Below are 26,992 nucleotides of genomic sequence, written 5' to 3' on the forward strand. Positions count from 1 at the left end.
CTTAAATTGACCAGTATGCAAAAACCAGCGGCCTTTCATTTCTGGAGTTGCCCGAGCCAAGTTACATGGAAAGTTTGATTTACTAATGATTTGAATCAACCCGAGCAAATTATGGTCAAATTATAAGCTTGTGAAATAATTGAATTACTCATTTTTACCAGGGCACCTAATACTATACGGGGCTTTTCGAGTTTCGTGCATATTTTACCCAGAGATGGGAAGGTTACTCTAAAAATGGATTCCAGTACAAACTAATGATGAGTTATAAGGCTGGAAGATGAAAAATAATATCTTACTATTTTTCAGCCTTGGCGATATATCTCAGTATTTTTGTATTTGCTCTGAAATTACTCATAAGAGTTATTTTTTTATGTCATTTCAACCAAACAGAAGTAAAAGTAGCATGTTTTCCACCAAATGAACCCATTTTCATTTGATATGCATCAACACATAGTGATAAAAAGCAATATTTACCTACATATATTTTAATAAAATGCCTAAACATGATGATGCAAATGAATCGTTTCCAATTAGCATTTTGAATAATTGATTCAGAAGTACAGTTTAAAATGAATCTAACCTGTTTCATTATTTGAATGTTCTGTATTTACATTTTCTTTGAATTAGAAATTGATAAAGTCGACAAACTAATTTCAGTCAGTGATTTTAGTCATTTTAATGCTGCCGTTTGGGTTAGGCCTATGTAGACTGGAGCGTTTCACAGTTTTCACAACCAAATTGTTTTTAAAATATAAATTAGCCAGCGTTTACCAGGGCTCGTGCTTCAAGGCATTTAAGCACATTTGCAAACATTATGTAGCAAGCCTTTTTTTAAGCAAATCCAGATAATTTACCATAGAAATATTTTGTTTTGTAAAGTTTATGACTGTTATAACGCCAGCTGTGGTTCAATCTCCTTAAAACTTTGTATGCTTTTTTTAGAATCACCTGTTGCATGTGCTCACCAGGTTTGGTGAAGTTTTGCGTTTTTGTTTAAGCTTTATAGCCTTTTGGGTATATTTGGACAGGCCCTTTTTCTAAACGAGCGTGTTATAGCTTCCCAAAGGGTAAATTTCAATTTTTTTTTTTTGATAGTTAGTGATCTAGAGAGTTTAGAGAATTGTATTGCAGTGTTTTTTTTTTTTTCCCAGATTAAGCAAAAAACTTAGGACTAGTTCGCAAAGGTAGGTTTTTTACATCTCAATTATTTAACAAACGATTTGATCGACAGCAGTGGTTCTAGAGGCAAAGTTGTCCGGAATAAGGAGGAATAAATTGCGTGTATGTGCGGAAAACCATGTAATGCACAATTGTGAAAAACATGACATCAACCCCCAGTGGCCGAATTATTTCAAATTTCTCTCAGACCTTTGGGACCGTGAGTCAAATAGGCCCACCAATTTTGGTTCCAATCGGCCTCCATTAACCTTGTCTAACAGGTACTCAAAATTTGTTGGCCAATGATGGCCATGTTTTTTGAGATGCGCAAATGTCCTTACAGACACTTGTGGCACTTTGGACCAAGACCATGCACAGCGATTTTCATGTTGATAGGACAAATGAAAGCCATTTTTATGTTTCATCCCTCTTATAGCACCACCAAGTGGCCAAGCTCCGTTATTTTTGTCCTGCAACCTCAGATTGAACTGTTACATAAGTGTGTCGAATTTGGCAAAGATACTGTATCCAATTTTGTTTAGGAGTTATAGGCATTTTACTGAAAGTGGCCCTCCCCCTTTCAAACGTTTTGGCGTCCCTTTCGATGGGGAGTCGAAAGTTAGACTTTTTTTTTTTTTTTTTAATTATGTATATTCACTCTCCAGAGAATCTTAATGCACTGATTTTGGTTTTGCAATAAATCCTAAATACCCCCAAAAAATGTGTCTGGCGTGAGCCAAGGATTCCAGTGACGTAAGACACTTGAGCCTGTGACTGACGGTTTAGGAGATCTGAGCGATTTCATACTTTTGTTCGCTGTAGCGCCCACGTCAGGCCTATTGGGGCGAGTCTTGGTGACATTGTAGGTGATGTGAGTACTACTATTTCTCCAAGTTTCAAGTCTCTACGACTTACGGTTTGGACTGCACAATCAGCTTTACGTGGAGATTGCTGATCTGTGACTATTCTAACAGTTACAACAGGGTTTCAGCGCTACGCGCTTGAATCCCTCATTAGTATTCAATCACTTGCTCACCAATGGATGTGATTGGGTGCCGTCAGAATGAGAGTCCAAACAGCTGATAAAAACATCACAATAATCCACAAGTAACCCACACCACTCCAGTCCATCAGTTAACATCTTGTGAAGACAAAAGCTGCGTGTTTGTAAGAAACAAATCCATCAAGACATTTTTAACGCCAAACCTTTTATTTTAGGCTAAAATACAAGTTTATAATCCATAACAATGATTCTTCCATCTCCCATTGTCCTCTCATATCAAAATCCACCTACATATTTGTTTATAGCTGTTTTGGCTTTGATGCTTGATCAGTGCAGATTTCTCTCCTGATTCAGACAAGATTACTTTTTCACTGGAGAAAGCATTATTTTGGATTATGGACTCGCATTTTAGCTTTGAAGTTAAAACTGTCTTATAATGGATTTGTTTTTTACAAACATACATTAATTGATGGACTCGAGTGGTGTGGATTACATGTGGATTATTGTGATGTTTTTATCAGCTGTTTGGACTCTCATTCTGACGGCACCCATTGACATCCATTGGTGAGCAAGTAATGTAATGCTGTTTTTTTTTAATGCAAGTAAATATTCAACACACTATTTTTAGTAGAAATCTAAAAATCGTTTTTAATGACACAGTCGGTGATACATACAATACATTAAGCAATGCAAAGTGTGTCTACACAAGCATACAATCAGTGTCGAGTCGTCAACTCCATATTCATTTGTCTTTCTTTCAGCCCTATGAAGGATGAGCTCGCATCAACTCACAGAAACTCCTTCAAGAAACCAGTGGGAAATAAGTAAAAACATGCTTTTACATTTTACAATAAACTCAGAGCAGCAACTGATGTTTATTCCACCAAAAACACGGTGGCGTCTAAAGCACGGCATCGCTCCCATCATGCAACCTTCTCATCTGTCCTAGTGTAACATGTGCCTCTTGTAAAACTTTAGTTTTGTTTAGTTGGATAAAAGCATTTTGTGATTTTAGGTGTCCATTTAGAGATTATCTCACTCAATTAATCATATTAATCGTATCTAGAGATTACAATACTAAATGCTAAACATCTTGTTTTGATTTCCACAGAAGAACGAAAGTCAAGTGGACGACATGATGGTGAATAAATGATGACAGAATTGTTTATTATTCCTTAAAGTAGCAATTAGTTTGCCTTAATTAACTAATTGCACTGCCATAATCAGATTTTCCAGTATCTAAATATCTAAAAATTCTTAAAATAAATTTACTTGATAAGCAACACTGCATAAAACATAAGATTTTCAAAGAACACATCTTCAATATAAGTGAATTTTGTCTTTCATTTAGACAAAATCTGCCAGTGCAGTAAGTCAGAATGCACTTATATTGAAGATACAGTCTTTGAAAACTAAAATATCTTAGGCTTCTCAAGTAAATTCATTCAGAAAGATGCATTCTAATGTGTTTTTTTTTTTTTTGTTTGTTTCATAAATGGACACCTGAAATATACTCAAACAGAAAGGTTGATGTTGAAGCTTTTAGAACCAGAATTCGGACACGTAGATATGAACATTGATGATGTTCCGGTGAGAAACGACTCCGTTTGTGACGTAGTTCATGGCCAGCTTCAGTACGGTGCTCAAAGGACCAACCAGCGGCTTCACCTGTCTGACCACACCTGTAGATGATAAAATACAGTCAGAAAAAAGCATTCATACACTCATACCACAGCTAAATGTCATCCAAATCTGTTTTTACTTCAAATCAGTTGACAAAAGTCACATTGTATCTTGGACATTTTCGTTTCCAGACTAGGCCACTGTTTAGAAACATTGTTTATTGTTTAGCAAACTCATGAGAAAATTGGGACTATTTTCTGAGATGGCAATTTTGTATGAAAAAAGTACACATGAAGGTCCACCAAAAACGTAGCTGTCAGTGAGGTGTAAGCGGATCATATGAAAATGTATGAATGAGATTGTACCAATTTATAAGAACTAGCCATCAGTTTTACAAAACATTAAGTAGTTTTGAGTTGGGAGTGTTTCGATGTAAGCCGTGTGAAAAGTTGAAGTATGTGAGCGGAAATACTAGTTGCGCCCACCTGACTTCATGCACAGTTTGCAATTCCCACGACAAAAAGGAAAGTTTGCATTTCAAGTTCTACTACTATACTATTCTCGTAGTATTTCATCTTTATTCTCGTAGTATTTCAACTTTATTCTTGTAGTATCTCGACTTTATTCTCGTAATATTTTGACTCTATTTTCATAGTATTTCGACTTCAGTCTCATAGTATTTCGACTTTATTCTCGTAATATTTTGACTCTATTTTCATAGTATTTCGACTTCAGTCTCATAGTATTTCGACTTTATTCTCGTAATATTTCGACTCTATTTTCATAGTATTTCGACTTTATTCTCGTAATATTTTGACTCTATTTTCATAGTATTTCGACTTTATTCTCGTAATATTTCAACTTTATTCTTGTAGTATCTCGACTTTATTCTCGTAATATTTTGACTCTATTTTCATAGTATTTCGACTTTATTCTCGTAATATTTTGACTCTATTTTCATAGTATTTCGACTTCAGTCTCGTAATATTTCGACTCTATTTTCATAGTATTTCGACTTTATTCTCGTAATATTTTGACTCTATTTTCATAGTATTTCGACTTTATTCTCGTAATATTTCAACTTTATTCTTGTAGTATCTCGACTTTATTCTCGTAATATTTTGACTCTATTTTCATAGTATTTCGACTTTATTCTCGTAATATTTTGACTCTATTTTCATAGTATTTCGACTTCAGTCTCGTAATATTTCGACTCTATTTTCATAGTATTTCGACTTTATTCTCGTAATATTTTGACTCTATTTTCATAGTATTTCGACTTTATTCTCGTAATATTTCGACTTTATCTCGTAGTGTTTCGACTTTATTCTCGTAATATTTTGACTCTATTTTCATAGTATTTCGACTTTATTCTCGTAATATTTCGACTTTATTCTCGTAGTGTTTCGACTTTATTCTCGTAATATTTCAACTCTTTTTTCATAGTACTTCGACTTCAGTCTCATAGTATTTCAACTCTATTCTCATAGTATTTCAACTCTATTCTCGTAGTATCTCGACTTTATTCTCGTAATATTTTGACTCTATTTTCATAGTATTTCGACTTCAGTCTCATAGTATTTCGACTTTATTCTCGTAATATTTCGACTTTATTCTCGTAGTGTTTCGACTTTATTCTCGTAATATTTCGACTTTATTCTCGTAATATTTCGACTTTATTCTCGTAGTGTTTCGACTTTATTCTCGTAATATTTCAACTCTTTTTTCATAGTACTTCGACTTCAGTCTCATAGTATTTCAACTCTATTCTCGTAGTATTTCAACTTTATTCTTGTAGTATTTTGACTTTATTCTCTTAATATTTTGACTCTATTTTCCTAGTATTTAGACTTCAGTCTCGTAGTGTTTCGACTTTATTCTCGTAGTGTTTCGACTTTATGTTTGAAATATTTTGACTTTATTCTCGTAGTATTTCGACTTTATTCTCGTACTATTTTGACTCTGTTTTCGTAGTATTTCGACTTCATGCTCGAAATATTTTGACTTTATTCTCAAAATTTTTTTACTTTATTCTCGTAGTATTTCGACTTTTTTCATAGTATTTTGACTTTATACTTGAAATATTACAACCTTAATCTCGTAATCTTAGATTTGTTTTATTTTTTAACTTGCTATTAAAACGGCGTCATAAGAAAGTTACTTTGCGGTTGACCCAGTTTGCAAACTGTCCTTTTCTCCTTGAGAATAACTACCGTCATTGCGGAGCAACAGTTTGCACAGACTTTTTAAAGAAACTTGAGTACAGTAACCTAAAAACACAAGCTAAACTATGCACTGCATTGGCCAAGCGTTAACATCTGCATTTGCGTACTTGTGTCTGTCCTTAGTTAATGTTTTGGCTTTAAAGTACGCTCTGAAGTTTAAAATTATGGATCTTTTGTCATTTATAGAGACAAAACATTGTCATAATTATGTCTGGGCCTCTAATAAGTGGTGGTAACATAACAGACACAAAGTTTATGAAAATAAGAATAATTCACGGCCATTATACAGCGACTCAAAGGAGCAGCACATACTAAAGCTAAATGATGGATGCGACGCTCATTGTTACAGAAACAAAGAAAACAGCGAGACATCCTCCGTTACAGGCCTGGCAGACTACAGCGAGGATCTTTCAAATGAGCCAAGAACGCTGGAAAACCTTCTGAAAGTGAATAAATGAAGGAGACAGAAATGCTGGGTTTATAAAGGCTGTCAGCGCCGCATCTCTCGCCGGGGCTTCAGTGACATTTAGCAAGTTAAGCTGTATTTGCTCTCATCCTGTTTCTATAACTCTCTTGGATTAATTGGTTTACGTAAAATGACAAAAACGACTGTAAATTCATCTTGTAATCTGCTGAGAGGGCATCTAATGCAAATTCTATGTACTTTCATGGAGTGTTGAAACATTTGCTAATCGTTTGTTTCCATTTAGTGGTTCGAAGCGTGTATCAAATGGCCCAAGTGACATGATTTCAGCAAAACACTCTTCGTTGCAATGGTCTCAGGTAAGTGTTGGTTTAGTTTTAATGAATTTTAATAAACGTGTGTATAGTGTGTTTTCACGATGCGTCATCATTCGGCCGTATTGACGCCACTGAGCGTAAACAATCCCACTGAACCAAGCAAAACTTACATATTTTGCTGATTATTGCTGCTGAAAATGGTTATTATTGTCATGTTTTGGACTGTACTAATCGGTCAGACCGGGAAAAACATTTGGAGTTCTGCCAAAATTTAAAACAAATCAAGGAGAAGAATGCAAAAAACTGTCTGAGGAACAAGGCATTTGTGGTTGGCCAAACTGAACCAGGATTTCCAGGGCAAGATTCTTTACAACATTTGTGTTCGTTGTTATTTCCGGTCAGGTAGGTGAAATAATAGGCTAATATCTTAATTAATACTTCTTGTTTGTATCTTTACCACCTATTAAATTTAGTTTGTCAAAATATTGTGCCCTTTCCTTCTTATGAAGTCCTTCTCTATATGATTTAGCAGCTTTCACACATTTTTTCCGTGGTTTAGACAGCATAAATTAGCAGAGCAGCGTATTCAGTGGTACATTAGGCGTGCAATCTGTGCTGTTGTTTACATTCAAGTATGTCGCGCATCCGGGTAACTGACAAAACCGTGCCGTAAGTGCAAACCTTCTATAATAAAAAAAAAAAAGCAGACTAATAGTTAATTGTTTTCAAATAGACCTAAATAAGTTGTGCCAAAAACACTATATAAATTAGTATTATTTAAAGATTTGTATATTACATTTACTAGGTTACATTTCATAAAACATTCATTATTAGTTTGTAAAAGGTGTGTTTACACGTTCAAGCTGTTTCAATTGCATTTACACCATTTTGACCAACAGCTGTCGCTATTGTGGGATGTTTTGAGCTATTCAAAACAGTGAATCATTTTGGAATTGATTGAGTTGATTCAGAATCGCGAAAAGCTTTGTTTCATCCATGTCCACGGCTAATGCTTTTAAACTAACAAGTTTCCTACTCTTATGTTAACAGGACTCTTAAGTTAAACTAAAAATTAAAGGAGAAGTCCACTACCAGAACGACAATTTACAAATAATTTACTCAACCCCTTGTCATCCAAGATGTTCATTTCTTTCTGTCTTTAGTCGTGAAGAAATTATGTTTTTTGAGGAAAGCATTTTAGTTCATGTAATGGACTTCAGTGGTGCCCCAATTTTGAACTTCCAAAATGTAGTTTAAATGCAGCTTCAAAGGACTTTAAACGATCCCAGCCAAGGAAGAAGGGTCTTATCTAGAGAAACAATCGGTCAAATAAAAATTTGTAGAGAAAAGCTCGTGTAGCACAGGTTTTGGGATGCGTGTTCACGTACTATGGAACTACAGACCCAGTGTCTAAAAAGCAAACGTGCAAAGACTAAGAAAGTGCAAGTAAGTAAAACGCGGTTTACAAACAAAAGGGTACAACAAAGTTGTAGGAGAAAATAACATGGAGTTTTTCGACATACTCTACCTTTTTGAGCTGGAGTACACTGGAGTTGCAGCAAAATGAACGAATCTTTTTTTTCGAGTCATTTTGTTAATTTTACCAAAATCAGCATCAGGTGACAGCCCCACAAGATGAACGAACGACTCGAAAAACCCGAAGGCTCGAAACAGGTGAACTAATTCCAGAACCTAATAGGATGTTGCGCATGCGTTCATCGTTCTTCCTGAGTCATGTTAAAGATTCGTTCAAAATAAACAAATCGTTCAAGAACGCGCATCCCAGAGCCTGTGCTACACGAGCTTTTGTGCTTAAAAAGTATACAAGTTTTTATTTTTCGAAAACAATGACCGATCGTTTCACTAGATAAGACTCTTCTTCTTGGGTTCGTTTAGAGTCTTTGAAGCTGCATTTAAGCTACATTTTGGAAGTTCAAAATCGGGGGGCACAATCAAGTCCATTATATGGAGAAAAATCCTAAACTGTTTTCCTCAAAAACCATAATTTCTTTACGACTGAAGACAGAAAGACATGAACATCTTGGATGACAAGGGGGTGAGTAAATTATTTGTAAATTGTTGTTCTGGAAGTGGACTTCTCCTTTAAATACTAAAATACGATTTTCAAAAGTGAAGCGTCATTACTGATCATGTGACGCGCAGGAACCAATAGCATTTTGTATTAACTATCATGCGCTAAATCATTAGCCAACAGACAGGTGAATTGTAAGTAAACAAAGGATGTCGTTTAAGTTCATTTGACTTCAAAAGACTCTAACTTAATACAGTAGTCATGTGCACCAGGTTCATCATAATTTTGTGATATTTTTTATCCTTTCTGCAGGATTATATATCGTCTTCTGCTTACTGTTACAGAAATCAGAAGCTGAGACAGGACATGAGGGTGAGTCAATATCAAAATATTATTTTTTTGGTTAAACTATTCCTGTCGTAGCATAATAAATTTATAAGTTACAGTGAGTTTGATCTACCCAAGAAACATTTAGCATCGTGACAGCAACACAGCATAATCAAATATTTCATAAAGATGGATTTCTTATTTCTTACTATCACAAAAATAGATTTACTCACTCCTCTGAAGATGAAGACCAAGTTCATTTGAGGGGGAAAAAAATGTTCCTTTCACATATTTAGGTTGGCGAAGCTGGACTGGTTTTGATTTCATAGCTTAAAGGCATCATAATGAGCAAATCACATATATATTATGTCCTTAAATGACATTTATGTGGTTTATGCCTGCGTAATGTATAACAGCACCACGGACCAATATGATACACTCTTAATTTAAGTAAAGCATTTTGTTGGTGAAGTCAAATGTCACTTGATGTTAATACTGGACCACATCACAGCAGCCTTTTCAAACCACAGCACGGTCAGCGATTACAAGAGTAAAAGGGCTAAAACCTCTGCAAATATTTCTGCGGCCAGCTATGATCAGACATAACAGCTGGACTTGTTAAAAAGGTCAAATTGTGACTAATAACTGTCACCTTTTCACCTTTTGGTCAACTAGAGAAAGGTGACGTTTGCGTAGCAAAAGCGTAGCAGTTCGTAGAGTCAGTGAAATGCGTTATTAGACCCTTTTTTTAATGCTGCATGATATATTCACCCCATCTGAAATCATAATAAAGCAGCATAATATTGCAAATTCACAAATGCTACGATTTAATTAAATAAATATATGCGATAGAGGTTAAATATATGCGCTTTAGTTATTAAAACGCTGTAAATGCTGCTCCACACAAACAGTTATCATTTACATGTGTGCATATTGCTGTGAGTTTGGGTTTATTATAACGTTCATCTGTGAACTCAACATGCACCATTTCATTATTTTAATTTGTAAGAATCCATCATTATCTTTCTCAATATGCTAACTGTTCATCACAATTTCAAAATAAAAGCTCAAACGCTCATGTTTTGATTTCCACGTATTTAAGAAATGACAGTGGCTGTAGCATTTCTGTCTTAAAGAAATGGCCGAATATTTAGATTAAGTGGACATTTGAATTAAATGTTGTTTAGTCAGTATTAAACAAGGATTAGATCACGCTGTAAAGTGTAAAAACAATCGGCAGGCCGTTAGCGCCCTCTGCAGGCATTTGATATAATGCATAATGTATGTTAGTTGTGCTTTTTTTTATGTAAAAAAAACAAACAAAAAAAACATGGCCTTAAGCGGTCATAAGCGTAGCAGTTTTATTTTTTAATGCAGTGAATGTACTGTATTTTGTTGCTATTAGGGCTGTCACGATTCCTCGATTCAATCCGAGTACTCGATTTATAAAAAATTTCGATGCACGTCTGAATCCATGAAATGCATTATTAGACCCTTTTTTTAATGCTGCATGATATATTCACCCCATCTGAAATCATAATAAAGCAGCATAATATTGCAAATTCACAAATGCTACGATTTAATTAAATAAATATATGCGATACAGGTTAAATATATGCGCTTTAGTTATTAAAACGCTGTAAATGCTGCTCCACACAAACAGTTATCATTTACATGTGTGCATATTGCTGTGAGTTTGGGTTTATTATAATGTTCATCTGTGAACTCAACATGCACCATTTCATTATTTTAATTTGTAAGAATCCATCATTATCTTTCTCAATATGCTAACTGTTCATCACGATTTCAAAATAAAAGCTCAAACGCTCATGTTTTGATGTCCATGTATTTAAGAAATGACAGTGGCTGTAGCATTTCTGTCTTAAAGAAATGGCCGAATATTTAGATTAAGTGGACATTTGAATTAAATGTTGTTTAGTCAGTATTAAACAAGGATTAGATCACGCTGTAAAGTGTAAAAACAATCGTCAGGCCGTTAGCACCCTCTGCAGGAATTTGATATAATGCATAATGTACGTTAGATGTACTTTTTATAATAAATTATGCATTTTCACGGTTTTGTTCAATGAAACCATATGATTACATGCTTTAGACACTTTATTTTAACCAATTTTTCCTTTATTGCTATTTTATATGTATTTTAAGTTAAGTTATTGTTTGCTATATATGAATTATGATTATCCGATTACTCAATTACCAGTATAATCGTTAGTGATAGCCTTAGTTGCGATGATGTTTATTCTTTGATATTTTGTATTTCATGGTACTAGACAATATTCACATCTTTATTATGCACCATTTTTTTCTATATGGGTCAAAGACGTTATGATGTTTTTGGAGAATAAAATGTCAAAATTTGGTTGAAATAATGTCACACTGTCATTCAGTGTAACACAATACTTATGTAAACATTCCTACAACATGCTTATTCTGACTTGTACATGTTAAAATATATAAAAGAATAAGGGAACATATTCAATTTTATCGTGTTTTAAATGAGTAAACAAATATTACTGACAAATGGGCAAAACCTAGGATAGTGGCACATTTTAAAAATGTAGAATTACAACTAGTATTTGGGGTGAAAGAAATTTGTCTTTTAATATGTCATTTTTGTGATTTTTGTTGTAAATATGCCTTACAAGATTGTTACACGAAATGACATTTTAGTGGGTGTCTTCTGTAAATTAGGGGAAAAATGTATGATATTTATTTTTTGCTGAGAAAAACAAAAACAAAAATACGGTTAAATTAAACAGAAAACTTTTTAATATTTTATTTTTGAAAAATTATTTAAAGCAGTATTCTGTTTCGTCTTTGACCCATATACACTAATAACATATTAGAAAAATCTTTTCAATCAAAAAAGTGTTTCAGAGGTAGCCGCTTATACTCGTTTCCCAATTAGCACGTAAGTTTAAAAAATGTAGAAGAAGGATGTATGTGTTTTTTCTTAATATAGGAAGCAGAATGATTTAATTAATTCATAAATTTTATTAGGTTTTGCATATGGATGTGTATTTAGACATTATAAAATGTTATAACTACTTCATTATAGCCAATTTGTATTTGGTATTTTTCATGTTTCCCTTTGATTTCATATGCAGGTCAGTTTTGACCAAGTGTGACTTTTTTGCGTAAAATCATTTAGCCTTTTTTAGTCATCCCCAGAGATTTGCTGTGTGTTCATTTGGTTAGTGCCACAAAAGTCACCAAATTTCGTACCATTCTGATAAGGTAAATTAAAAAAATAATTCAAAATGTTACATTTTTCAGTCTAAAACTCTGAAAATGTGCATACTCAACATCCGTTCTTGCATTATTGTGGCGTAACACGCTCTGAAACTTTTCCAGTTATTTTAGCTGTACAAAAATAGCTTATTTTCGCAACAGCGTTTGGAATGTGTTCTTGTGTTGCCTTACGAATTATTCACCTTCAAGTTGTCTAGAAGCGAAGCAAGTTCTAGGGAGTTTACAAAATGTTTGAGGAAGTTTAAAATCACCCAGCATTGTTTTGTTTAGAAGTAAATGCTGAATGTGTCTGCGGTGGCGTTCCAAACCATGAAGCTGCGCAAATGCGTTCCCACGCTCATTTCGAAATGCCATTAAAGAGCACGAAGACTGCAAATAGCTTTAGTTAAATGCACGTTAGCCGTGTACATACTTGCCACAAAACAAAGTCGAGTCGATGCCAACAGCCATTCGTCATCCTCAATGGCTACGTGGGTTGCGATATTGAAGGTTTACATGTAAACAGTGCAATTTCTGGTTTTCTGGTCACTCCAGCTCTGAGAGGAAATGTATGACAGGATCCAAAATGGGCAGGTTTAACACTAGGGACAAATGCGAGGAATGAGTTGCTCGACCACAGTATTGGATAATGACATGCTAGCTGATGGGTTATGCAGGAAAGGGCAGCAGAGTCGGCCCACATAGCCGAAATGCCAAAGTTTATCTGTGTCGGGACGCCCGGTAAACTCACCCCCAACGCCGCACCACACGAGGGCTGTTGGGAAGCGCGGCTGCGTTATTCAGCCGGCCCTCAACAACTGGAAAGAGGACATGACTTTTACTTGCTCTTTGAAAGGCCACATGTGTGGTTTGGTGTCTCAAGCTCAATTAGCAGTGAATCATTGCGGTCCACTCGTCGGACTGAAGCTGGAATGTTTGTTCCAGTCTTACCTCCATTGAAAACTCGACCGCACTGTCATGTTTTACAATTGATCGCTTGTATCCTGTATCGCTGAAAGTTGAAGTGCAGTTTATTCGGCGTTAAACTCTGCTGGTGTGGCATTCTGGGAATTCAGCCCGGGAATTTGAAATACTCGCAACGCAGAATTAGCGATCAGTCAATAATAAATAACGTATTTGAGTACTTGACATTGAAGCGCTCAAGGCCGCCACCTACAGGTCTTCATAGGATAGTAAATTTTTTTTTTTTTTTTTACTTTTTTTTAATAATTATAGTTGATGCACATATATATATATATCTTTAAATTTAACATTTTTGTTGGCTTAAATTATGTGGCTAAAATGAGTAAAATACGTAGTTAGAGTAAACTTTTTGAACCTGACATGACAAAATATTACTAGTTTGTACTATATGTACTATACTAAATTTAAAAGACAGACATTTTCAGCAAAAGACAAACATAAATTAGAAAATGTGAACAAAATAACATTCTTTTATTTTTAATGAATTATTTTGCTTATTTAAAGTTGAAGTGGTATTTAAAGGTGAAATGTTTAGTTTTTGTGCTATACATTTTTATATATATATATATATATATATATATATACACTACCGTTCAAAAGTTTGGGGTCAGTAAGACTTGTAATAGTCTTTAAAGAAGTCTCTTATGCTCATCAAGGCTGCATTTATTTGATTAAAAATATAGAAAAAAAACAGTAATATTGCAAAATGTTTTTACAATATAAAATAATGTTTTTTATTTTAACATACTTTAAAATAGAATTTATTCCTGTGATGAAAAGCTGAATTTTGTTACTCCAGTCTTAAGTGTCACATGATCCTTCAGAAATCATTCTAATATGCAGATTTATTATTAGAATGATCAATGTTGGATAATATCAACAGTTGTGCTGCCAAATATTTTTTGGAACCTGTGATTTTTTTTTTTTTTTTTTTTCAGGATTCTTTCATGAATAACAAGTTTAAAAAGTACAGTGTTTATTCAAAATATAAATATTTTATAACAATGTAAATTATTTATTATGAACTTTTAATAAACTTTTAATTATTAACTTAATACATCCTTGGTGAATAAAAGTATTAATTTCTTAAAAAAAAAAAAAAAAAGAAACAATAAAAATGTACTGACCCCAAACTTTTGAACGGTAGTGTGTATATATATATATATATATATATATATATATATAATATTTTTACTTTATTATTTTTATGGTTTTGATTTATAGGATTTTTAGTTAGCAATAATGGTTTGAAATATGTTTTATTTATTTTACTTTATTTCCTAAATTACTTTGAGTTAGAAATAGTAAATTAGTAGTATTTTGTCATATCATATTCATGTCACTTTCAATGATTTTATTTACACAATTTCAGTCAACAATAATAGTTAAATCATGACTGACCAAACTGTAACCAAACATTTTTAAAATATATAAATATTTATTAAATGATAAATATAAATTAAAATATGCGTCAATATGTAATAGTAAAAATTGTTAAAGTTTATTGATTTATTCATTTAAATTTTTGTTTGTTTTATTTTTGGTTTTGATATGGTTATTAGATAGATTGAAGGGTTTGGATTATGTTTTATACTACCAGTCAAAAGTTTTTGAACAGTAAGATTTTTCATGTTTTTTAAAGAAGTCTCTTCATTTATCAAGCCTGCATTTATTTGATCCAAAGTACAACAAAAACAGTAAAATTTCGAAAAATTGTTAATATTTAACTATTTAACTGTTTTCTATTTGAATATATTTTTAAATGTAATTTATTCCTGTGATTTCAAAGCTGAATTTTAGCATCGTTACTCCAGTCACATGATCTTTCAGAAATCATTATAATATTCTGATTTGCTGCTCAGAAAACATTTATTATTATTATTATGTAGAAAACAGTGAAGTAGAATTTTTTCAGGTTTCTTTGAAGAATAGAAAGTTCAGAAGAACAGCATTTATCTGAAATAGAAATCTTTTGTAACATTATAAATGTCTTTATCATCACTTTTGATCAATTTAAAGCTTCCTTGATAAGTAAAAGTATTAATTTCTATAAAAATGTACTTAACTGTTTTAAATATTGATAATAATAAAATGTTTCTTGAGCAGCAAATCAGCATATTAGAATGATTTCTGAAGAATCATGTGACACTGAAGACTGGAGTAATGATGCTGAAAATTCAGCTTTGATCACAGGAATAAATTACATTTTAAAATATATTCAAATAGAAAATGTTATTTTAAGTAGTAAAAATATTTTGAAATATTACTGCTATATTTTGGATCAAATAAATGCAGGCTTGGTGCGCAGAAGAGACTTCTTTAAAAAACATTAAATATGTTTCATGTTGACGTTAAATCATCAGAAGTCCCGTTCTCTTGTATGACTCCTGGCGTAGCGTCTCCTCGCTTCCTCGCGGCCGCCGCCCTTGGATGCGTCAGGGCGCGTGATGAATCAGCGCTGATGGATGAGCGGGTCTCTGGCTGCGCTGTCAGTGAGTGAAGAGTGTCTGCGGGGGCTGCAGACCACCACGGTCGAGAGAAAGGCTTTCATTTGCACTGCTAATCCCTCAGCTGAGGAGTCTTCGTGGGTTTGGTCCGGCTCATTGTGCGGCTAATGCCGTGCCATTTTGTGATTCATTCTCTGATCTGTTGTTATCCAGAGGCCGATGCGTTAGACGCTCCCCTTTGGCTTCAGCGTGTGGCGGCTAAACGTCCTGCTGTTATTTTGTGCTTTTTTAGATTAGATAAAGAGTCCTCCGAAGACCCTTCCTGGGGCGTAAGCCGGTCCTCACGGTGAGTGAAATGGATAAAATGGCAACGGTGAACGGCCTAAACCTGGCTAAGTGGCAGTTCTTCAGCAAAATGCTGTCATATTTTTTGTTCAGCCCCCTAAAAGAGTCAAAATGAGTCAGAAAATCTTTTCTCGTAGGCCAAACAGTGGGCATCATTCATGAAACGCAAGCAGAGCTAATTTGTGCGGGTCATTTGGAAGTTCATTCTCAAAATGAATGCGACTTTATGTATGAATGGCTTTATGAATGATTTATACAAAAAAAATGATTCACTGGAATTTTATATAAATCATTCATTCTTAGTTGCATTTAGGAAAATTAAGAATGAACTTACAAATGACTAACAAAAATGTTCTGCTTGTATTTTGAGAATATTTATTTATTTATTTATTTTAAGCTTTATAATGGCAAGATTCCAGTGCATTAATCAAATATATTTTAAGCAACATTTATATATTCTGACTTTCAAAATACATTTTTATTAATATAATTTATAATATGTTTTAGACTTGGTTTGTTATACTATTCTATTTAATTCTAGCATTTAATTGAATTTTTGCATTAAATAAATATATTTAATTCTTGCATGTAATCAAGCATATTTTAGACAGTATATATTCTGATTTTCAAAATACATTTATATTAATATATTTAATATGTATTAGATGGTTGTTATACTATTCTATTTAATTCTAGCAGTTTATTCAATTTTTGCATTTAATTAAATATTTAATTTAGCATGCAATTAAGTATATTTTAGACAATACTTATATATTTAGATTTTAAAAATACATTTATATGTATTAGAAATGTTTTGCTATACTATTGTTTAATTGTAGCATTTAATTAACTGTTTGCATTTAATTAAATATACTGAATTTTTGCTTGTAACTAAGTATATTTTAGACAATATTTAAATATTCTGATTTTTAAAATACATTTACATAAATATTTTGTATGTATTAGAATTGTTTTGCTATAATATTCTATTTAATTCAATCATTTATTTAAATATTTGCATTTAATTAAATATATTATTTATTGCATGTAATTAAGTATATTTTAGTCAATATAGTGAGATTTTTAAAATGTATAAACATAAATTTTAAAATATAAAAATTATGTAAATATATTTTATCGTCTTTTTTGCTGCACTATTGTATTAATTAATTGCATTTAATTAAATATATGTAAATGCAAAAATTTAATTAAATATATTTTAGACAATATTTATATATTCTGATTTTCAAAATACATTTATATAAATATTTTATTTTATTATTTTTATTATTAAATATATAAATATATTTATTATTTATACTATTCTACTAAATTCTAGCATATGTAATTACATATATTTTAGACAATATTTATACATACTGATTTTTAAAATACATACATGTATTTTTTTATATATGTATATACACACATACATATATATGTGTATATATATACATATATACACATTTTATGTTTTTGTTATACTATTGTATTTAATAGTTGCATTTAATTAAATATGTAAATGCAAAAAATGTATTTATAATTTTTAATTTTATTTTTAATTATTAATTTCATTTTAGACTATATTTATTCAGATTTTTAAAATGCAGTATTTAAAAAAAGTATTTTATGTGTATTAATAATTTATTTTTAATAAATGATAACAATTATTTTAAAATTCTGTTTGTTGTTATATGAGATGCCCTGACAAAATGCAAAATTTCTTGAAAGAGGTTTTGTCAGAATAAACAGCTATTTAATTTATGTATTTATTTTTGAAATGGTTATCAGTATTTTTAAATGCTATTCATCATTAATGTAACAGCATTTCTATATTTACGTCTGCGCTAATGCAATAATCAAATAATGTCCTAAAATATTCTCTATCACGTGCAATATTTAGAAATCTAAATCATTCAGTGAATCACCACCATGAAAACAGACTAGATCATTTTTTCCAGTCATCTCAAAAATGCCTCAGTTATCCTGAATCAACCCTATAAATATATTTTATAAAATGTATTAGAATTGTTTTGCTATACTGTTCTATTTAATTCTAGCATTTAATTAAATATTTGCATTTAATTAATGTAATTATTGCATTTTTTGAAGTATATTTTAGACAATATTTATATATTCTGATTTTCAAAATACATTTGTTACATTTATATTAATATATTTTCTTTTATATTTTCATTTATATTAATATATGTCTATTTTGCTGTATTGTAAATGGCTATTGTATTAATTAGTTGCATTTAATTAAATATATGTAAATGCAAACATTTTATTACATATATTTTTTGACAATATTTATATCTTTTTTTGCAAAATACATTTATATAAAAATATTTTATAAGAATTAGATTTGTTTTGCGGTACTATTCTATTTAATTGTAGCGATTAATTAAATATACATAAGTATATTTTAATCAATATTTATATATTCTGATTTTTAAAATACATTTATATCAATATTTTATTTAATTTTAGCAATTAATTATTTGCATTTAATTTAAATATATTAATTCTTGCATGTAATGAAGTATATTTTAGACTATATGTATGAATGTATATATATATATATATATATATATATAGACTATATTAATATATATGTATATATAATTAAATATACTTTAGTATATTATATATTTTATTATAGTAGTATTATATTGTTGTGTTAAAAATTTCTGCTATTCTATGTAATTCTTGCATGTAATTAAGTATATTTTAGACAATATGTATATACTGATTAAAAAAAAAATATATATATATATATATATATTTTTTTTTCTTGCTACACAATTGTATTTAATAGTTGCATTTAATTAAATATTTAAAATATTTATTTTTAATTTAATTTAATTTTGGACTATTTATTCAGATTTTTAAAATGCAGAATTTAAAAACATATTTTATATGTATTAGTATTTTTTGCTATTACATGTACAGCATTTAAAAATCTGATTCATTCAGTGAATTTCACTGCATTTAATTTTTTTTTTTTTTTTTTTGTGGCTTAATATTTACTTTGCATATTTACTGTCTTTCACCACCATGAAAACAGACTAGGTTTCATTTGGGGTAATTGGTCCATTTTTTTTTCCAGTCATCTCAAAAATGGCTCAGTTATCCCAAATGAACCCTGTTTTAGTCTGTTTTAATGGTGGCAAAAGACAATAAATATGCATATATCTACTAAAAGTTTTGTCAAATTTTGATCGCAGGAGAGTGATGAACAGCAGCATTTAGCTAAAAAAAAATCAATTTGCCATGCAGGAACTCAAATGAATGTTTTGTCAAACCGCTTCATTTAAATGAACCGATTCACTAAATAACTCCAACTCAGATTCCGGCTATACGGCTAATGCAAAGCGAATCCTCGTCCCTCCACGGCGTCTACATTTCTGACACGCTTCGCTAAAATTCCTCCGGTCTGTGTGAAGGACAGAAGCAGTAGCCAACGTCACATACCTGATCACAGACAGCATGTCTCTGCCGTCGCCTCCGTGTGCAGCGTTAACTTCCCTGCGCTCAAATATTGCATCACTTGGAGCGGCCGCTGACCACAGGTGCATATCCCTACCAGATGTTTCCACCGACTGGAATTTTTTTTATCCTGCATTTTTTTTTTTTTTTACCCGGTCCGAAGTGAAGCCAAACTGAGAGCCGCTCAGGGGAAGATGCCACGGCGTTTGATTTCCCACCGTCCGCTCCTATGGATGTCGGTACATTCCTCATGCTCGTGGTAGTCCAGGAAGTCACCGCAGTTTTGGGCTATTCCAGGCCTGCATTTCTCTTATCCAGACGTCATCGGTGTCCCGCGCCAGGGATTCATCCTCGCCGAGGAGCTCGTGTCAACAAGGAAAGCGTTGATGCAACGGACTGGACCTCCTTTCCCAGCCGCTCGGACCACACACACTTTTTTGCATCGAGCGCCACAAATAAAACGTGGAAATTACACACGAGAAAGTGTTTCCCAGACCGTCCGGCTCAAAGCTGGGTTTCTGCGGGTCTTATAAAGTCATAAGTCGCCCTTCACCCACAAATTAAGGCCTAAAATCGGAGCAGAAAATCTTACGTTCATAGTCATGGCTTTAAATGTTGCATGCACTGCAAAATATGAATATCTTACTCAGTATTTGTGTTTTGTTTTCCAATACAAATATCTAAACATCCAAAGATACATTTGCTTGAAATGCAAAATAAACATATGAAGTCATGCATAACCCTAATTTGTTTTTTTTTTTCCATGAGATGAATGTACTGTAGTTTAGTTTGATAGTGTTTTTTATTTAATATTTTGTATTTGTAGAGTATTTTATGGTACTACATTGTATTTATGCAGTATGTATAATCAATTAATAACCTGTTTTTGAGCTGAGAGCTGAAAATGATTTAAAAAAAAAACATTTTGGAAAAAAAAAGTTTTTAAAAAGTAAAAAAAAAAAAAAAGGTATGAAAAATGCACAAAAATACTATTTTTTCAAATTGTATAGGATATATATATATATATATATATATTTTCCAAAACATATTTCACTCTAAAATTGCATGCAAATCAAAGGCAATAAATCTAAACAAGTTGTGTTCCAAATTTTAGTTCCAAAACTAAAGAAATTAGTTTCACTTTTGTTTCCAGTGGGACCTTTTTGACTGCCAGAAACACAAGTGTGACTTTTACAAGGACCGTTTAACCTTTTTGAATCATGTCTGTTATTTATTTATTTATTTATTGTGAGTTCACATAGCAAGTGGCTAAATTTTTGCCAAGTTTCATACCATTCTGATGAAGTACAAAATTCTGGCCAAAAAAAAAAAAAAAATTCTGGCAAAAAATGACAGAAGAGCATAGTGAAGCCTGTTTCCGCCACAAAAAAAAAAAAAAAAAAAAAAAAAAAAAAGCTAATTGCAACTTTGTGACAATTCTGACTTTTTTCTCAGAATTGCATGATAAAAACTCGAAATTGCAAGAAATAAAGTCAGCATTGTGAGATAAAAACTCACAATTCTGACTTTTTTCTTGCAAGCAAGTTCACATCTCTTAATTCTGACATTTTTCTCGCAATTGCAAGTTTATATCTCGCAATTCTGACTTTTTTTCTCGAAATAGTGAGTTTATATCTCGTAAATGAGAGTTGTATTTCGTAATTCAGACTTTTTTTTCCACAGGATTGCGTGACAAACTCTCAATTGCGGGAAATAATTCTACTTTTTTTTTTTTTTTTTTTTTTTTAACAGTAGTGAGTTTATACCTTGCAATTCTGACTTTTTTATTTATATCTCGAAATTTTTTTCTTGAAATAGTGAGTTTATATATCTTGTAATTCTTACTTTTTTCTCGAAATAGTGAGATAATATCTCGTAATTACTTTTTTTTCCTTACAAATGAGAGCTTGTATTTTGTAATTCCGACTTTTTACCTGAGAATTGCATGACAAACTCACAGTTGTGACTTTTTTCTTGCAAATGCGAGTTTGTATCTCGCAATTCTGACTTTTTCTCGAAATTGCTTAAATCTCACAGTTTGGACTTTTTTCTAGTTATTGCATAGTTTCATATCTTGCAATTCTACTTTTTTTTTTTTTGATTTAACAATAGTGAGTTTATACCTCACAATTCTTACATTTTCCCCTCACAAATGAGTTTGTATTTCGTAATTCTGACTTTATTTCACAGAATTGCATGACATAAACTCTCAATTGCGAGAAATAATATAAAAACTTACAAGTCTGACTTTTTTTATTGCAAATGCGAGTTTGTATCTTGCAATTCTGACTCTTCTCATAATTGCTTAAATCTCATAATTTGGACTTTTTTTCTCATAATTGCGAATTTGTACTTTTTTTTTCTCGTAATTTTATATCTTTATATATATTATTTTATATAATAGTTTATATCTTGCAATTCTACAATTGCAATTTTATTTTTTTTTAATATTATTATTATTATTATTATTTTATTTTTTATTTTTTTACAATACTGAGTTTATATCTCGTAATTCCTACTTTTTTTCCCTCACAAATGAGAGTTTGTATTTCGTAATTCTGACTTTTCCTCAGAATTGCATGACATAAACTCTCAATTGTGAGAAATAAGTCAGAATTGCGAGATAAAAACTCACAATTCTGACTTTTTTCTTGCAAATGTTTTTCCTTGAGTTTGTCTCGCAATTGACTCTTTTTCGCATAATTGCTTAAATCTCACAATTGGGACTTTTTCCTCATAAATGTGAGTTTATATCTTGCAATTCTACCTTTATTTCTCAGAATTTTGCATATTGATTTGATCTTTAGACATTTGTACTGGGGGAAAACAAACACAAACAAAAATGCTTATAAAGAACATGACTTTTGCAGTATGATCAGAACAAACTGTAAATGTTATTTATATTTTGTAAGATGAATGAAAAAAACTTTTTAAATTTGGTTGAAGTTGTATTTTTAAACTTTGAAGCAATACTAATACAAGATTTTTACCTTTAGAGACTTATTCCATTTAATTATGCCTTAATTGTCTTGGTCTTAAAAAGTCTTCAATTTACCTTCATAAAACCTGCAGAAACCCTGTCAAAGACTCTCTTCTCTTCTCAAAATGTTGACTTTGTAGTGATGAGCACCACCCTGAGTCAACCTACCTAGAGCGGCGCTAAAAACAAACACGGCTGCTGCTGTTCTGATGCTTTCAGATGGTCACCATAGACACGCTTGTGTTTTCACTCACTCGTGACTGCTGCACAAACGTGTGGATGACAGAAACGGGCATTACGAGGCCAAAACAAATGCCAGTCACTGGGAGTTTCAAGCCTTCTGAGGAAGCTCTAAAGAATCTTTTATGCTGATTCGTCTGTTTATAGTAACTAAAAAGGGAACGTTATTTATGTCATAATATTTTCTCTTTCTTCCACTTATTTTACACCCGTTTGTGGTACGACTGACTGTGGCACAAGCGATCAAAGGAAAATCGAAACAGTTTTAGTGTGATTATTAAGTCAGGCAAATTATGAAATATAAATTATAATAAATTATAAATTCTAATTTTACTCTTGTACAGTAAAAATATTATTTTTTATTATTACTGTCAATTTGTATTTTTACATTTCGTATTTTATTATATAGTAGTAAAATTGTGATTTTACTATTATACTGTAAAAAGTAATGTTTATTATTATTTATATTATTGAAGTTAATTAATTTACTATTATGACATTTTTTAACCAATTTTTTATTTATTTTTAAATGTTTATTATTAACGTTGTATTTAATGGACAATTTTTTATAACATTTTTAAATAATTGTTTTATTTATTTTTATTATCGAAGGTATGAATATGATACAGAAGTATTGTTTTATTCTACAATTCTTTGTTTTTATTTTTAACTGAAATGTATTATTCTTAATATTTATAGTAATATTAATATTTATATATTTATATTATTAATTTATAAGTAGTAGTATTTATATTAATATTTATATATTTATGTTATTAATATTTTATTGTATTTACAAATATTTATAACTTAATATTGTAGGTTTTTGAACATTGTAAAAGTATTATTTTACTGTTCTATTTTTATTTATAAAATGTATTATTATTATTATTATTATTATTATTATTATTATTATTAGTTTTATTGTATTTGATTTTTAGCATTTATAAATGTTTATAACGTAACATTAATGTAGGTTTTTGAATATGGTAGAAACACTGTTTTATTGTTCCACTATTTTTTTTTAACTGAAATTTATTATTCATTTATTTAAGTCCATTTATAATTTATATATATTTTATAAGTTTAATTCTTATTTTTAAATGTTTCTTATTTCATTATATAGTAGTAGTGGTAGTCGTAAAAATGTTAATTTTACTACTGTACTGTAAAAAGTAATGTTTATTATTATTAAAATTATTTTGGTAATTATTCTATTATTATTTTTTTTTACAATTTTGAACAATTTCTTTTTATTTATTTTTAAATGTCTATTATTAATTGTTGTAATTAATTTACTATTTTTTATTATTTTTTTAAATATATTTTTATTTTTAATGTTTATTATTAATTGTTGTAATTAATTTACTGTTTTATTACATTTTTAAATAGTTGTTTTTATTTATTTTTAAATGTTTTTAATTTTTTTACTGAAATGCATTATTAGTATTAATAGTAGTATTATTGTTTTTTTATTTGTATTATTTTTCATTATAGACTTTTTCTGAAACTGATTGCAGTGGCAGGAGATTATTTTATAGATAATTTTATTAATTGTAATTTACTATTTTTTATCACATTTGTAATAATTGTTTTTATTTATTTTTAAATGTTTATTATTAATTGTAATCAATTTATTATTTTTTTCATAATATTTTGAATAATTGTTTTTAATTATTTTTTAAATGTTTTTATTTTTTTCACTGAAATCCAATATTAGTAGTAGTAAAAGTAGTATTATTGTTGTAGTTTTTTTTGTATTATATTTTCATTATGGATTTTTTCTGAAACACTTATTGCAGTGGTGGGAGAATTTAGTTTTGTTTAGTTTTTTGTGGTTTGAGTTTTTTACATGTATGAAATACCTATTTCTGTTGGCAGTGAAGTATTTTTATATATCTAAGCAACAGCGATATTACTTGCTATATTGCCATTATGTCGCACTTCACATTGCAATATACGATAATATGAGTTTTGATCATAGAAGAAAGATAAACATGTATAGTGACGAAAGCCAAATATTAAATGGCACGGATGAATATTTACTGAATAATCCACTATTTTGTAGAGGGAGGTCAAAAAGCCAATTTTCACTTGAGATTCAGAGTCAAATTACAGGGGGTAAAAATGACTTCAGAAAGATGGCAGCATCTTATTTTTACACAGAGATTGATAGTTCTATTAGTAAAATCTGTTGACTTTAGCAATCTTTGATACATTATGTGCCAATGATGACCATTCAGAAATGCGAAAACTGCACTTTTCAATTTTTTACTCCAAAGTTTGCATGCTTGTAACTCGAGAAGTATTTAAATATTTAATAGTGGATTACTCAGTAAATATTCAGATGTGCCATTTAATATTTTGGCTTACATCACTATACATGTTCATCTTTCTTTAGAAAAACTATATATAGCAAAATAAAAAAAAAAAAATTAAGTAGTATTTAAGATATCTTATTGTCCTTTTAGACATTGGGTCTCAACAAACTTTCCTTTTGGCATCTTCATTTTTAAAGCCTTTTGAAAACGTGTACAATTTAACAATTTACCCCAGAAGCCATATTGAAATTCCAATATCTCTGGAACCGAACCATGTAGGACCTTAAAAATGAAGATGCCTAATGTAAAGTTTGTCGAGACCCAATATCTAAAAGGACAATAAGATATCTTAAACACTTCTTGAGTTACAAGCATGCAAACTTTGGAGTAAGAAATTGAAAAGTGCCGTTTCCCCATTTTTGAATGGTCATCATTGGCACATAATGCAACAAAGATTGCTAAAGTCAACAGATTTTACTAATAGAGCTACCAATCTCTGTGTAAAAATAAGTGATACATGATTCTGCCATCTTTCTAAAGTCATTTTTACCCGCTGTAATTTTACTCTGAGTCTCAGGTGAAAATCAAGAAGTATTTAAGATATCTTATTGTCCTTTTAGACGTTGGGCCTCAACAAACTTTCCTTTTGGCGTCTTCTATTTTAAAGCCCTATGTGGTTTGGTTGCAGAGATATTGGAATTTCAATATGGCTCCAGAGGTAAATTATTAAATTGCACAAATATTGGTCAAAAACCCAATGTGGGTTAATTTGCAAAAATATTAGACTTATTTTCTTTTCAAAAGTAATGTCTGAAGAAGAAATAATGTTGAACTGAGATGCCCATATGTGTGGGACTGAACGATGCCTTGAAAATGAAGATTCAAAAAGAAAAGTTGATTAAGAACTACATGGTAAAATCTTTAAAACTTAATCTTTATTAACTCATCCTGGTTTCGGGTCTGTAAGACTATCCCACTATCTAATGTCAATTTCGTGTGCTTATCGCTGCATGACAAGCTGTTGTAATATGCGAATAACGTTTTGAAAATGACATCTAATCAATATAATCTATACTCTTTTTAAATCTAAGTATTTTGTGCCGTATCCTTGTAATTCTCTAGCTGTAAAGGCGATCTCTCCGGGTTTTCTGCAACCATGCTGCGCGCGCATCCCGAATGTTTACAAACAGATAATTGGTCTATAGAAGGAGGGTCTTTTTTTCCCCCTCAGAATTGACAAACTCACTATTTTTAAGTTAAGTCGAGTTATAAAGACAAAATAAGGAGATATAAACTTGCATTTGCAAGAAAAAAAGTCAAAATTGTGAGATCAAATAAATTATTATTTGCATTCCGATTTTGACATCAAAAGGCACACTTTTTTTTCTCTTTTTCCATGGATTTTACCCATTTACCTCCACTTATTACCAGAGTTTTTCTGCGACCACTATGCACACACAGGTGCAAGTGACGTAACTGTGACATCTACTTCAAATTGGTCTAAAGAACAACCAATCTCTGTGTAAAAATAAGTGATACATGATGCTGCCATCTTTCTGAAGTCATTTTTACCCCCTGTAATTTGACTCTGAATCTCAAGTGAAAACTGGCTTTTTGACCTCCCTCTACAAAACAGTGGATTACTCAGTAAATATTCATCCGTGCCATTTCATATTTTGGCTTTCATCACTATACATGTTTATCTTTCTTCAGAAAAAAATGTATATAGAAAAATAAAAAAACTCAAGAAGTATTTAAGATATCTTATCGTCCTTTTAGACATTGGGTCTCAACAAACTTTCCTTTTGGCGTCTTCATTTTT

At 30.9% G+C, this 26,992-nt stretch overlaps 1 protein-coding gene across 2 annotated transcripts in view; it reads right to left on the minus strand.

The window, feature by feature from the left end:
• Nucleotides 1–2,788: 2,788 nt before the first annotated feature.
• fbln1 (fibulin 1) overlaps nucleotides 2,789–26,992 on the minus strand; it is a 77,779-nt gene continuing 53,575 nt past the window's right edge. For both annotated transcript variants that reach the window (XM_051099642.1, XM_051099640.1), the window contains exon 17: nucleotides 2,789–3,843. In XM_051099642.1, the coding sequence (XP_050955599.1) occupies nucleotides 3,704–3,843 (140 nt within the window). In that variant the 3' untranslated portion in view covers nucleotides 2,789–3,703. The remainder of the gene's footprint in view (nucleotides 3,844–26,992) is intronic.

This window comes from Labeo rohita, chromosome 25 (assembly GCF_022985175.1).
Source record: "Labeo rohita strain BAU-BD-2019 chromosome 25, IGBB_LRoh.1.0, whole genome shotgun sequence".
NCBI classification, from domain to species: domain Eukaryota; kingdom Metazoa; phylum Chordata; class Actinopteri; order Cypriniformes; family Cyprinidae; genus Labeo; species Labeo rohita.